Source organism: Bos mutus, chromosome X, assembly GCF_027580195.1.
Source record: "Bos mutus isolate GX-2022 chromosome X, NWIPB_WYAK_1.1, whole genome shotgun sequence".
Lineage (NCBI taxonomy): Eukaryota > Metazoa > Chordata > Mammalia > Artiodactyla > Bovidae > Bos > Bos mutus.
The window spans coordinates 122,327,930-122,343,441 of record NC_091646.1 but is presented as its reverse complement, the minus strand read 5'-3'; the positions used below and the strand labels follow the sequence as shown (position 1 = coordinate 122,343,441).

At 36.1% G+C, this 15,512-nt stretch overlaps 1 protein-coding gene across 11 annotated transcripts in view; it reads right to left on the bottom strand.

Annotated features, from left to right (window-relative positions):
• The window catches only part of BCLAF3 (BCLAF1 and THRAP3 family member 3), a 51,464-nt gene that overhangs the window by 9,149 nt on the left and 26,803 nt on the right, over positions 1–15,512 (bottom strand). For 9 of the 11 annotated variants that reach the window (XM_070366491.1, XM_070366490.1, XM_070366492.1 and 6 more), the window contains 7 exons: positions 15,079–15,254; positions 13,455–13,569; positions 12,652–12,715; positions 11,078–11,193; positions 5,170–5,284; positions 3,190–3,282; positions 630–785 (listed from right to left, as the gene is read on the bottom strand). In XM_070366491.1, coding sequence (XP_070222592.1) covers positions 630–785; positions 3,190–3,282; positions 5,170–5,284; positions 11,078–11,193; positions 12,652–12,715; positions 13,455–13,569; positions 15,079–15,254 — 835 coding nt within the window. The remainder of the gene's footprint in view (positions 1–629; positions 786–3,189; positions 3,283–5,169; positions 5,285–11,077; positions 11,194–12,651; positions 12,716–13,454; positions 13,570–15,078; positions 15,255–15,512) is intronic. The other 2 variants (XM_070366493.1, XM_070366499.1) reach the window with 2 other exon arrangements.

Sequence of the window (15,512 nt, the reverse complement as noted above, 5' to 3'; positions counted from 1 at the left end):
AGTTTAAATAAAATCAATCCACAACTAAAGAGTACACAATCCAAATTATCAAGTAGTGAAACTTTTTATTAATAGTAAGAGTTAGCATATAGTAATGATGGTTGCACAGTGCTGTGAATATAAGTAGTGCCACTGAATTGTATAAAAATGGTTAAAATGGCAAATTTTGTTATATGTATTTTATCACAAAAAACAAATGAATGGGGAAAAAAGAAAAGTTAGTGTATTTTGTAATTATGTGCCATTTTTATGTAGTCAATTCAATATTTTTTGGTACTTAGAAAATTTACATTGTATTAGGCTAAAATGATTCAGACACTAAGTCTTTACCCAAATTTCCATTTCAAAGATTAACCATAGGACAGAAATTCTAAACTGTTCAAACAGCTGGCATATTTAAAGTATTTGAGGTATAACAGCCAAGGCATTTTAAAATTAAGTGGTCTCACAAATCTTTTACCATTATTCCTTTAAGTTTTTCTTCAACTATCATGCAATAAAAACTTTGATATGTAGGCTGCTTCTTAGGTCAAAATTTAATTTAAAAACCTGAATTTATCTATTAAACATAGATACTTTAGGAGTTCTAAAGTCACTCAACATTTTTAAATGATAATAATCCAACTAACCTTTTTTCCCCTCAGTAATCTTTCTCTGAATTTATTAGTGACAAATCCCCTTGGACCAGCGAACCGTAAACGCTGATATTTAGCCTGAATGTACAAGCTCTTCTGTACTAGGTCTGATTTATGTTGGAAATGAAATCTGCCACCTCTAAAGTTGGTCTGTAAAGGAAAAAAATAATTAAAATGTTAAAACTACAGCTTCCAAATCTACTTTGTTAGTATAAGAAAGGGCAAAAGGTCTGGAACTTTGGCTGCCCTTAATTCTAGGTATTACAGGTATTTAAAGGGAAAAGGTTAATGATAGTAATAAAGTATGTTTTCCTCAAATTAGCTTCTTAGTTCATTTTGTAGTAATAATTTTAAAAATATTTTATATAAAATGAATATTTTAAACTACTAAGTTAAATTTTTAAATTCTTGAAATTTATCATACTAAGAAAAACACAACTTTAAAAACTTCAGAATTATTGTTCTGATTCATAGTGAAATATATCAAATCCCAAATGGGTGGAGGAAGTATCAACATCTATTTGAGAATCAAAAACTCTTCTTAACTTTATCCTTGTCAGTAATTTTGAGTCAATCTTTCTTTACCATAAAAATCCCACTACTGCACATATTTCCAAGATAAGAGCTATACTTAACAAGACATTTCCTGGCCTGTATACTGTCCAGTATTACAACAGACATAGAGGACAATGAGTATTTGTATGTCTCATGTGGGAAATATACAACTGGTATCTTACAAAGGAGTAATTTTTAAAACTAAGTAGATTCCTCTTTCTGTGATGATTTCACAAATGGGTACATTATGCATAATGAAGAATAGTTTATTAAAAAGTATTTATGCCAGGCCTATTATTTTTTTAAGGCTACAAACAATTTCAGGTGAAACAGAATTATAACTTGATACATCAGAGCTAATCTTGTGATTTACATTCCCATTTTTACATATCTAATAAGGTAATAACTATCTGACTCTGAATTAGTCCAATTTATGTAAAAAGTAAATTTTAATGAAATAGCTCCTTTTCTTAGGAAGGATTATTTCATCTCCTTTTAATGTTAAAGAATTTTCCCTTAAGGAGAATGGATAACAGGAAATAGATCTTACAAGTCTTAGAAGAATTACTACAATCAAGTACATATTACCAATGAGAAGTGCAACATGTAGGAAACACTTAAATCTGAAAGTCTTCCTACACTGTCTCTGAGTTATGCAGACATTACATTTTTAGTTTTATACCTCATTGCTCAACAGATTAAAAGATGGTATGAAACATGTTTATATATTCTATGGTCCTAGCTATTATCTTTTAATATTTATTTATTTGGCTGTGCTGGGTCTCAGTCGCAGCATACGGGATCTTCACTCTTTGTTGCTGGCAAGCAGGTTCTTTTAATTATGGCATGTGGGATCTTTTTAGTTGCAGCATGCGGAATCTTTAGTTGTGGCATGAGAACTCTTAGTTGCAGCATGTGGGATCTAGGTCCCTGACCAGGGATTGAACTCAGGTCCCCTGCATTGGGAGCATGGAGTCTTAGCCACTAGGCCACCAGTGAAGTCCCCTATTTTTTATTTTTGAAAACCTAATGTCACACATGCTTTTAGGTACATGAACCATTAGTTAAAAATTTTATCTAGGCAATGGCTACAAATTGTGTTACTCCCACTGAAAAAAATTTTTTGACATCTAGAAATTTTGACTTAGGAAGCCAAGGTATTAACAGAAGATCACTCAAGTACACTCCTAGTCTATGGTCTGGAGATCATTTATATTACCTTTCTGGTCATACTAACTTCCTCCTAGTGAGCTAACTACTCTAGCCAAACTGCCTGCTACTTTCACCAAAAAAACCTCAGGTTCTTTTCTTTTTCAGGGGAGGGGAAAGAGACACTGTTGAGTGGAAAAAATATGAAAAAAGGATTTATCAAAATTCAGTCAAAATGGATTTTAAAAGCACCCCAACTTCTGAAAGCAAGGAGAGAGAAATATAATACTTTGCACTGTAATTCTTATTCCATGTTTGAGGCATGAATTGTTCTAGAAAAACAAACATGTCAGTTGATTAAAAGTAACACTGACATCAGACATAGCTGTACAAGTAATTGTAATGTGATGAAATATGTTTTAACAAAGCATGTGGGACCAGAGACTTTCTCTGATGATCTGGAAGACCTGTGAGGGTTGTATGTCTAAGGGCAAGGTTTCTTAATCGGTGAATCCTGGAGAAGGTTCTATAACTACGCGATTACATCTTAGAGGTAAAGGGGCAGGATCTTGTCTGCCTCTCCACCTAGAGCCACTCCATCTAGATCTGTTTTATGTATTTGAGTTTCCATATAATATTTGAAAAAGGGTTCCACTGGTAAAATATATTTGAAAATCAAATTCTGAGGAAAGGGGTCATCATTAAACTGATTACAGTTAACTATAATCCAGAAATACTAAAGCTATTACTTCAAAAATCACATAAAGAGCTTTTAATTTACTAACACTTAGAACATTATGTTCTAAAGCAAAAACCTAAAGCAGGAATTAGATGGAAAATAGCACTCTACCTTAAAAGGTCTTCTAAAGCCTCTTGTATTTTGATTGTTTTCCTCAACAAATGGTCTGTGAGTAATGACATCTTTTCTCTGCACAGTATCACTCTGCATGAAAAAAGTTATTAGTATGGGTTAATATATTTTAAATTTTATTTTTAAAAGTTCAACATTCAAAAAATACACAATTTTTTTTTTGGCTGTGCCCCATGGCATGTGAGATCTTAGTTCCCTGACCAGGGATCGAACCCGCACCCCCCTACACTGGAAGTGCAGTCTTAATCACTGGACAGCCAGGAAGGCCCCCAAAATATACATTTTTAAATGCATGGGATTAAAAACACAGAACATGTAGCTTAGCTGTATGAACATACACACATCTTCCTTCATGTAACCTATGCTAGTTTGTGAAGGACTAGTTTAATTCATGAATGTGAGAATCGTTAACAAAATACACACTTTTGCATTAACACAGTCTGTGACTTTTAGAAAAGGGGACTGTAAATCTAGTATTTACTCAAGGCACCCAGAAGAGAAACGAACTCAGGAATTGCTAAAGTTCCCACTGACCAAGAACATAAATTCTCAATGTTGTATGAGGCAGGTGTTGCTGACTCAGGCTCCTGCTTTAAGTAGATGCTCCTGCCATGACTAAGAAAGTATCAGAAAGCAGAGTGTGTGTGTGTGTGTGTGTGTGTGTGTGTGTGTGTGTGTGTGTGATTTTTATATTCTCTATTTTTCCACTTATTATCAATACATTTTTTGTTTTATTTTAGGAGTTGCTTTAATGTTTATAGTTGTTGTTGTTTAGTCACTGAGTTGTGTCTGACTCTTTCGCAACACCATGGACTGTAGCCTACCAGATTCCTCTGTCCATGGGATTTCCCAGGCAAGAATACTAGAGTGGTTGCCATTTCCCTCTCCAGAAGGCAGAGTATTAAGACTGTAACTACAAAGAACCTGAAGCCTTTGATGGTAACATAGAAGATGGGCCCATTCTGAAGATGGATTTCTTTTTCCAAAATCAATACCTTATAACCTTCTATTTATTCCATTTGCTATGGAGTCTACTTTTCACAAATTTTCCTCTTTCACATCTTTATTTCTCTCCCCAGTTCAAGAAAAGTCATATAAAATCCTTTTCCTAGTAGTCATCTTGAGTTTATACTAAGTCTATATATTTGAATAAGTGCAAAAAGACACATGTAATGAGATGAGACTGTGGGGGACCTTGAGAGGGAGGAGGCGTATTCTGTACATGAAGGGACCAGTGGGAAGACTGTATCAGGCGGCTTCTGATGAGGCTCTAAATCATCCCCACAGTCCAGTATCCAGGCCCCTATGCTACTGCCTTTGAATATGGGCTCTGTCTAGTGACTTGCTTCTTACAAATGGAGTATGGTCGAAGTGATGGGATATCACTTCTGAGATTAGGTTACAAATAGACACTGCTTCCATCTTTCTAGCTGTCACCTGCTTGCTCTTATGGAAGGCAGCTGCCATTCTGTGAGGTGCCCTTTGAAAAAGCATATCTTTAAAAACAGAAAGTAGATTAGTTGTTAGCTGGGGGTGGGAACAAGGAATAAATAAACAGGCTTGAGGGATCTAATAAGGGTGATGAAAATGTTCTAAAACTGGATTATGGTGATGGCACACATATTGGTAAATTAATAAAAGATCATTAAATTGTATACCTTCCCTGGGTGAATTTAATGGTATGTAAAATAAGCCTTAATAAAATTGTTACAAAAAATTTAAGAAACCTAGTTCTATAATATATGCAGTAAAATCCTGCTAAATCAAATGAGATGATCATTTCTTTGGTCATAATAACTATAAGCCTTAACAGAATCTTAACACTGAACAACAGAATCATAATACTTATTAATAAACAATTACAAACATGAAAAACATTGGTGGTCCATGTACCTAAAGATACATGTGAGAAGGAAAATGGAACATACAAAAATAAAAAAGTTGGGGATACAATCTTACTGAGCAAGGTTTCTGAATAAATTTTCTAAAATTTGATTTTTCAAAAGATGTAGGTTTTTGGAATTCATCAACATGAGTATCCTTCGACCTTGAAAAACTGGAATGCTGATCACTCCTAATAAAATGAAAGAGAAAATAAGAATCTTTTATTAGTTTATGTTTATCCAACAAATAAACAAGAGAAATCAAATTACACCCTTCGGAAACAAACCAGCACGACAGTAAAAAACAACAACAACAAAAAAAAAACCTCAATTATTTATCACTACTAAAATTACAAATAATAGTTACGAGGGCTAAACCCCTCATTTCTTCATTTTTCTATGAACATTATTTAGCCAAGTTGGAAGTTAGCAACAGGGGAAAATAGTATTCTGAGGACCAGGGTTCTTAATTTGGAATCCAAGGACAGGCTTCCTAGGGCTGGAACTCTTGAAATCATACACAGACTGTATGTTTTCTGAGGGAAGATAGTCACGGCTCTTGAGCCTTTGGCAGCAGTGGACAGCCCCCCCTGGGCCAACAGACTCAGTGGCTAAAGTTCCAGAGAAGAGGCGGGTGAGCAATTTGGGCCTTCTCACTGGTAGAGCTGCGGCCTCTGTACTCTGGCTCCCCTCTCCTTTTGAAGTGAGTTCTGGAGGCTCCCAAGGGTTATTCCTGACCAGCTCTACCCAGGAGGGAGGTCCTTCCCTGGCTTCTCCTCTGACCCTGCCTCATTCCCAGAGCCTTCAAGGGGTTCTCTTTCTGTCACATCCTGCCTCTCCCACAGTGCTCCTCAGACCCTTCCTGCTCTGTGGCAAACAGAGAGCTCACAGCCTCGGCCTCACTGCAGCTCTGCTACAGGACCCCACTGACACAAGGACAAAATCCACACTCTCCCTCACTGACCACCAAGGCCCTTCCGGTCACACCCTTGCTGCCTCGGCCAGCTGCTTCATCCTAACCTCCCCAACACCCACACCAAACTGTGGGAACATCAGCTCCACGCGGCCCCTGGAACACACCACAAAATCGTCTGCCTCTACACGCTGGCCCATCCGGTTCCTCTGCTGCAATTTCCTTCCAACTCAGATCAAACTCAAGAGTGAGCCCCACTTGAACCTGTTCCAAGAAGGCTTTCCCAGTCCCCTCTGCAGTGGACTAGGGGTCCCTGCTCTGTGCACATACAGCACTTTGGGGTCTTCACAAGTATCATTTGTGTTTGTAACTACTGATGTGCCTTCTCACCAAGCAAGGTACAATTTCTTCAGAGGAGACACTGCCAATAGCTTGTTTTATAGTCCCAGCTCTGATCCTGGAACCTGACATGAAATAGCCACATAGGATTTTTGAAAATGTCAAGAAACCTTATATTCTGTCAAAATGCTCATGATATGATAGTAAGTCAAGAGCAAGGGGCGAAGTAAAATACTGAGGATAATTTCACTTATTTAAAATACACATGTATATGCCCGGAAAAAAATGACAGGAAATGTACTAAATATTAACAGTAATCATACCTGTACTACTACTACTACTTTAAACAAAACAATGGACTTTAAAAAATCCTCTTTACAAAGCATGTATGTGATAAAGGGGTATTACCCAGAATATAAAAAGAATTTACTCCTCAATAATAAAAATACGATAATCCAGTTTAGAGATGGGCTGCTGCTGCTAAGTCACTTCAGTCATGTCTGACTCTGTGTGACCCCATAGACGGCAGCCCACCAGGCTCCCCCATCCCTGGGATTCTCCAGGCAAGAACACTGGAGTGGGTTGCCATTTCCTTCTCCAATGCATGAAAGTGAAAAGTGAAAGTGAAGTCGCTCAGTCGTGTCCGACCCTCAGTGACCCCATGGACTGCAGCCTACCAGGCTCCTCTGTCCATGGGATTTTCCAGGCAAGAGTACTGGAGTGGGGTGCCACTGCCTTCTCCGTTAGAGATGGGCAAAGGATTTGAATAGATATTTCTTCAAAGAAGACACACACAAAAGCACGTGAAAAAAATGTTTGACAACATTAGTCATCAGGGAAATGCAAGTCGAAACCACAAGTAACTACCTAAAACCCACTAGGATGGCTATAATCAAAAATATGATAATACCAATCTTCATAGCAGCATGGTTTACAATAGCCAAAAGACAGACACATGTTCATCAAAAAATAAAATGTGGCATATCCATACAATGGAATATTATCCAGCCTTATAAAGGAATAAATTATTTTAATGAAATACTGGCACATGATACAACATGGATGAAAACATTATGCCATGTGAAATAAGTCAGACTGAAAGGTAAAATTATTGCATGATTCTATTTATATATGTATGAAGTATTCAAAATAGGCACATTCATAGCGATGTCAATACAGGCATGAGGGGCTAGGAGTTGGGGGGATAGGGTGTCACTGTTTAATTTGTATTGAGTTTCTGTTGGAGAAGATTAAAAAGTTCTGGAGGTGTTGGCTGCACAACACTGTGAATGTACTTAATTCCAATGAATCTTATACTTAAAACAGTCAAAATTCAGTGTTCTAAGTCAGTGCTCAGAACAGTGACTAGAACATAGACATTAATATATAAATATTTGTTGAATATATGCATAAAAGATCTTTACAAAGTTAACTCTAGTTCAGTAGATACAGACTGTTACAATAGCAAAAATAAAAACTGATGTTTTCTAAAACCCGCCTAGATAAAAAGAAAATCTAGGCAGTTTGATGTTCTCTTGAAGTCTACTGATAATATTTAGAAGCTGCATTATCACACACATACCACGCCCCTCTAACACAGCACCTCAGTGACACTGTAGGGAACTTATTAATGCTGGTGACAAGTGGGAGAAATAGTGTGTCAGAAGGAGACATAGAGACTTTAGGGTAAGAAGCCAGTTGGAAGTAGGAAAAGACAGAGAACACCAGGGTCTTAGAGATGAGACAGAATGCCCTGATGTGAGGCTTGCTTGGGAAAGACTTTAAGGTATCAGGGAATAAAAAGTGATCCCAGATCTAAATGCGTTATGATTTCAGTGTCTCTGTCCTGTCTACACCTTTGGAAAATCTTTCATTCAACAAATATGAACTGAGCCCAGGGCAGTGGGGATACAGTGGTGAGCAAACACAGACACAGAGCCTACATACAACTTTTAAGGGAAAAAAAAACTGCATAGGAGAGAAACAGTTATATCCTATGACTTATAATTTTGTAATATTTCATTTCTTCTAAATTTCTATGGAAACCTATACACTGACTTGATTAAAAAGGTTTATAGAAAAATATTAGTGAGGTCAATTTCAATAAACTGAATTTCTATAAAAGGATAAAATAAAAAGTTTTTCTTATGTTAACAAGGAAATTGAATTAGGATAAAATGAGAGATTAAAGGTTCTATATTATCTTATTTAAAAGATGAACAATAACAGCTGTTGGTGAGGATGTATTGAAAATGGAACCCTCACACCTTGATAGTGAGAATGTAAAATGGTGCACCCACTATGGAAATAGACTGGCAGTTCATCAAAAAGTTAAACATAGTAATGATATGAACCAGCAAATCCAATCCTAGGTATATACAGAAGTGAAAACCTATGTCCACACTAAAACTTGCATACAAATGTTCCAGCACCGTAATTTACAAAAGTCAGAAAGCGGAAACAATCCAAGTAATCATCAACCAGTGAATGGATAAACATGTGGTGAATACATACAATGGAACATTACTCAGCCAGAAAAGGATTATTTATGCTCAATGTGTGTGTGTGTGTGTGTGTGTGTGTGTGTGTTCAGTCACTTCAGTTGTGTCCGACTCTTTTGTGACCCTATGGACGATAGCCTGCCAGGCTCCTCTGTCCATGGAATTCTCCAGGCAAGAATACTGGAGTGGGTTACCATGCCCTCCTCCAGGGGATTTTTTCAACCCAGGGATCAAACCTGCGGCTCCTGCACTGCAGGTGGATTCTTTACCACTGAGTCACCAGGGAAGTCCACGCTCAACATGGAGAAACATAAAAAACATTGTACTACATGAAAGAAGCCAGTCACAAAAGGACACATATTATATTAACTGCAATTATGTCAAGAATAGGCAAATCCATACACACAGAAAGTAGATTAGTGGCTGTCAGGGGCTGGAAGGACAAAGAAATAGGGAGTGACAACTAATTGTACAGGGTTTCTTCTGGGGGTGATGAAAATGTTTTGAAATTAGATAGTGGTGACAGTTGCACAACTTTGTGATTATACTAAAAAGTACTGAATTGTTCACTTTGAAAGGGTGACTTTTATGGTAAGTAATATCTAAAAAAAAATTCTCATGGCTCCACCAAGACACACTAGCCATCTAATACAAATAAAACAGCTCAACAGATCCAGCAAAAGACAACTTGCCAGAAGACATTTTTGCACACAATGCTATCCTCAAAGCTAACATTAATAATACTTAATGCTAACTACTCTGCAGCTTACATGCATCACTTTACTTCATCTTCACCACCACCATGAGGTAAGTATAATTCTTATCTCTATTTTACAGCTTAAGAAAACAGAGATTAAGTAACTTGTCCAAGGTGAGTCACACAGCTAGGTTATCTACAGAGCCAGGTATTGAACTCAGGTAAAACTCCATTGCTCAAGTTCTTCATCACCTCAAAGGATAAAGATATATTCTAAAGCCTCACATGGTCTTTATAGTACGTTGATTATCTAAAATCTGTTTTAAAACCCTTTTTTCTTGGTACCCTGAGTTTCTTGCACTTGCTGAGTCAAGAATAGCATGACAGAGCTTGTGTCACTAAAGAGCAGTCATGCCATGTCATATAGGAAACGGGAGATCACCCACCAAGAGACAAGATTTTAACTATTTTATTTTCAATTATTTCATATGCCTCAACATGCAGTTTTGCTATCTTTTAATTAATCCCAAACTTACTGTCAGTATCAATTCCAGTTTTAAACAAGCTCTAGTATCTTGACCTAGTTACCCATAGACATGACTTAAAAGTCTAGTCAAATATATTAATTTTTGAAACTAAGGACTGTGGAAATAGAATTAGCACCAGCCTTTTCTATTCACACATTCCCACTTTCTGGGAGATCCAAATAACTTAAGGACCCTTGAGTGAACTGGAAATTTTGTCCTGTTCAATTACACCACATAATCATATGGGGTCCCAGAGTTGCCATGAGTTCTACATAGTTTTCAGAACTAGAGATTAACTGCGACCACTCTAGAACACTCAGAAGCCCTAAAAAGAGGTACAGGGTGGGGAACGAAAAACAAGGATCTACTGACAGTCAATGTGCCACTCATGGCATTAAGTACATCACATGTGTTAGTTCATGTGATATTTCTAACCTGTCCAACATAAATTGGTTATTCTCACTTTATAGAGGAACAGGCTCCAAAAACTAAGCGAGTTTGCCCAAGAGCAAACAGTTTATAAACTGGCAGAGGTAGGATTCAAACCCAGGTCTCCTCTGCATTATCTACTACACCTGCCTCTGCTTCATGGACAGACATCCATGAAGAGTTCTGAAAGAGGATAGCAATAACCTCAGGAAATCTTGCAATATTCAAAGAATACCAGAATCTAAAAGGCAGAATGTGTCAGAGTTTCAATCGGCTTGAGCCAAATAGTCCATATATTTGCTGGTATTTGCTCCTGCTGATATTAAAAAAGCTATTACACTTCTCTCTAGATCACAAAGACCTCAAATACTCACCTACCCCATAATTTTTATTGTTTCAGTGAAATAGCACATGATGACCACTGAATAACTCTGAAACATTTTAATAAACATATGACATGGATTTGAAGGATTAAATTCCTACACTAAAGTGAAAATTACCATCACACACACAAAATTGGAAAATATGCTAAAACCAAAAGCTCTCTGATAAGAGGATGTTTTTCATCTACTGATTACCTCTCTGCAGCACTAGCTATGTGAAAAATGTGCTCATCTTCATTCTGTAACCGTTCTTTTCTCCTTCTTTCAATGTCATGTCGTAGGTCACTTGGATCTATTATTTTGACCAGAGTCTGAGGAATTTTGACAGAAGACAAACCATTCACATTACTGTTAGTTGCACAAAGACCGTATTGAACAAGAACCTTAAGTTAAAGTCCTAAATAAGTTATCTTGTACTCATCTTGTTAATAGTAGTATAAACAGATAGAAGTATTTTGAGACACAATTGACAAAACACAGTCAGCAGAGTTCATAACACTGAACCAGGAATCCGAATTCTGGGCCTCTATACCAAAGAAAAGTCTATCTATCCAAGTATATTCAAAATGTTTTATTTAAAAAATAACAAAAAAATGAAAGTAATTTGAGTGTGAAAAAATTTTAAAGGAGAAGGGAAGAAAAATTTATGGCAAATTTGTCATAGGAATAAAGTACAACCACTTAAATTATGATGATATAGACTATGTGGAAGTAAACATGGAAAAACACTGAAAAGTTTACTAAAACTTGCAAAGTCTCAATTATAAAAAGGTCATTGGGAGTTGAGAGACTTTACATAAAAGGAATGTTATTATAGCTTATGTAAAAAGAAAAAGCATCCAAAATTGTATGTACTGTGACAGTGACCATGTTAAAATTTCAGACATAAGACTGCAAGGAAAGACAATCAAATAATACTTTGTGTTAAGTGAATTAAAGGTAATTTTAAAAAATCCTCAAATTTCCTATAAGTTTATTATAGTATTTTGATTAACAGAAATTTCCTGAAAATATCATTGATTCAATAAACTAACCTATCTCTATAAATTCAGTAAAATTGTAACCATACATGTGAAAAAATTATTTATATATTTTATCATAAATGTATTTATTAAAATCTCTAAAAAACTCTTCACTCTCAATGAATAATTAGCAGGTTTTTTAGAACTTGATATACTTCTTCTAAAACAAGAGCCAGTTTTCTTCCCCCTTGGCTAGTTAAGATAGTTTTTCTAATAGCAATGAAATGAGGGTAGGCAGAGGTGGCAGGGGTGGGAACAATAAAAAAAAGTATTATTTTCATTATTTTGTTAGTTCATACTCCATAGAATCTTTCATATAATCTTCAGTAAAAAGAAGGGCAATATCAAATGAAACTAAGTTCTTTTGCATGCATTCCACATACAACTTAAAAATATATCTCACACGACTGCTTTGGGGAAAAAAGGTATCAAACATACTTTCTGCAAGATTTATACTGTGATGTTTTGGGATGAATATTAAACACTATAATTTTATGTCAATTTTACAAAGCTGTAAAATCCTTAGGGACTGTCTCTCTTAGGGAATATTTTTGTCTTTTGCCAGTGTTCTCTTTGCAACCTGGCTGAAAACTAGAATCACTTGGAGAGCTTTGTAAATTTCAGATTCCTGGGTCTCAATCATCCTTCCTCACCCACTTTACCTTTTTTACTCCCAATGACCAGTTCCCTTTCCCATTAGTTTGTCAACAACAAGATAATCCCCCATCAAAAACCATATTCACTTACCTGTTTTGAGTCATATACCATAGTTTGTTTACTCTGAAGCTCGGCCAAAGACATATCTATTCTCCTAAAATAATAAAGGCATATTACAATTAAATAATTATGTTATACACTGATACCTCGATTCCATTAATACAGAATGGAATTTGAAATAAAGCTGGTGTGTCTTGAAGGAAGAAAAAGTAATCTGCTATCAGGTGGTTTTTCATCTATGTGGCAGTCTCCCAGGACACACATATCCTGTAAACAACATCACAGTGAAGCCTTAGTAGTTCTCAAATCACTAGTCTGTGTAACCTTAAACTTGGCTCCGGTGATCTACTGCATTCTAACATTGATTCAACTCAGCTCACAAGACAGGGCGCACCACCTGCTTGGACAGGTGCCAGCAGAAGAAGACATATGTTTTCATCCGGCTGCCCTCAGAACAGTCATTTCTGAGGACATGAAGCAACCCATGATTTCAATGGCTCGACAACTGTCTTTCATTCTTCCAGTGATAACTTCAGTAGGCAATTACTATAGACACAGCAGAATCAAAGTTAGATAGGTAAATATTTTCAAAGTCCTGCACATTTAAACAATGCTAGTCATGGCTTCGCAACTTAGCAGCAGCAGTCATGGCTTTAATACAACCTAGTCTATCAACGTGCACTGGCCTAGTACCTACTTGGGTCAGTCCTGTTTTAGGCAGGAAATGCTGTTCTAGAGTCTACAGTAAACCCAAGAGGCAGGCAGCATGTTCCCACATCTTTTCTGAGGCTTATTCCCATGAGTTATATGGGCATACAATAATCAGTCATTACCTGTGAATTTCTGGATCCGAGCTCAACTTAGTTTCATTTGCATCTGCAGCTTTTTTAACTTGAATTTTTGAGAAACGCTCATGCAGAGTTATTTCAGATGGTGGAAAATAATTTGCTGCAAAAGGAAACAAAAAGTTTTATCTCAGTGTAAAACTGATTCCACTTAAAAGGTTATATATACAATAAGCACAGGACTAAGGGACTATTAAAAAAACATCCAAACTGCTTTCTCTTAAAAATATGGGACCTAAATTTATTTCATAGACTAATGTGTAGTGCTCACATGTTTTTTCCAAGCTCAAGCAACAGTAAATGGATTTATGAATGCAAAGATTCTGTTCCTATTTGGCATTCCTGCTTACTTGCCAGAGGTGAAAAAAAAAATATTGGCTTTTTCAGAGAGAGGACCTTTCTTCTCCAAGGTAAGAGCTTCCTCACTGTTACTGTATGTGGGAAGTAAAGCTGGCATAGAGCTCTACAGTTCACTTAGAGCAAAAATAATTTCAAAAACAACCTTAAAACATCAAAAAAATTCTGAACAAATGCTAAATGCTATGGTTACATATCACAGAAGGCTTCCTAACTCCCTTTTTCTTAGTGTTAACGGAAGTTCATGAAGACATTCTCAAAGTGCCTATGCTACAAGCTTTGAACAGAATAGAGAGTAAGATAATACACTTGACCCATGAGAAAGCTACTTTAGCAATCCTTTTCCCTAACGTACTGTTCCTGTTCTGGGACAATCTCCTGGGTTTTTCTGCAATACCAGCTTCCTTTTTGCCAAGGACCACACTTCCTTTGGGTGAGAGGGGCTGGAATTGAGAAGGTGAACTGTTTCAAACTTCATTCTTTAAAGTAAATATATGCCATAGTTTGAGGGCTGCAGAGAAAATAATTCATTTGCAAAATGTTTTAAGAAAGTAAGAAAGATCAACACAATCATCTAGTAAGAAATATAAAATTAAAATTTTGAAATTCATGAAAGATCCTAGCTTATAATATGCAAAACTGCCTTAATTACACAGCATCAAAAAGAAAGTTATTCTACATGACTAAATTTTCCAATTAATGGAAACTGGCCAGAAGCAAAAGCAAAACACAACTCAATGAAAACCTTTAAAATATTAATTATGCAATTCCCTGACATCATAAAGTATAACAAATAATACTGGAGTCTTTTACTGATCACTTAGCATCACCCTTATGGCACAAAGTCCCAGGAACACCCTTGGGGGCTTTAGGAATATGACCAAATGACCTACACTTCCAGATTTCTCGAGCTTCTTGAGTTTCATATCTGGCTTTTGTTATTTCCTCCTTTATACTGGGTTATCGGTATTGTTTCTTTCTGCTCTCAGTACACCTGTCCTTTGCAGCAGCTAACCTCATAATTTTCAGTTTGTAATCTATTATGAGTTGAAGCACCAGATTATTGGAACTACATAAAAAGAACAACTGGCTTGAATTAATATGTGCTACTTTCTTCAACAGATTTCCTAATTAATGATTTAACTTATAATGAAATATTAATTACTATTACAATATCAGATATTTACCTATATCTCGTGAAAAGTCAGTACATTATTTTTGCGTTATCCCTAATGTATGTGCGAAATATACCAACCTTTAACTTGATGGATTATAGTTATGATTTGCTGAGCAAATTCTCCTGTAGGTTTGTTTTCAGTATTCTGAGTTGAGTCAAGATGTTCAAACACTGGATGAAACTTTTCACTTTTCCTGCCAACAGCAACCAAATCATGTGACATCTGTCTCTCTGTGGAATAGCTAGAAGCAACCCTAGAATAATTTGTAAATGTTTAACTAAATTTGAGACTATTCACTGAGAAAATAACTTATTAAAATTAATCAAGATAACTATAAAACTAAAAATATGTTTATTTTTTTCTTATAATTAAGGCACTAAATTGTATGCCATAAACATGTACAATAATGAGTAGGAGAAAATAGCTATAGGCACACAGTCTTGAGTTCTCCTTTTCAAATCAGAGATCATCAAATATTTTCCACTTTAATAATAAAATCTTCAAAATTCTA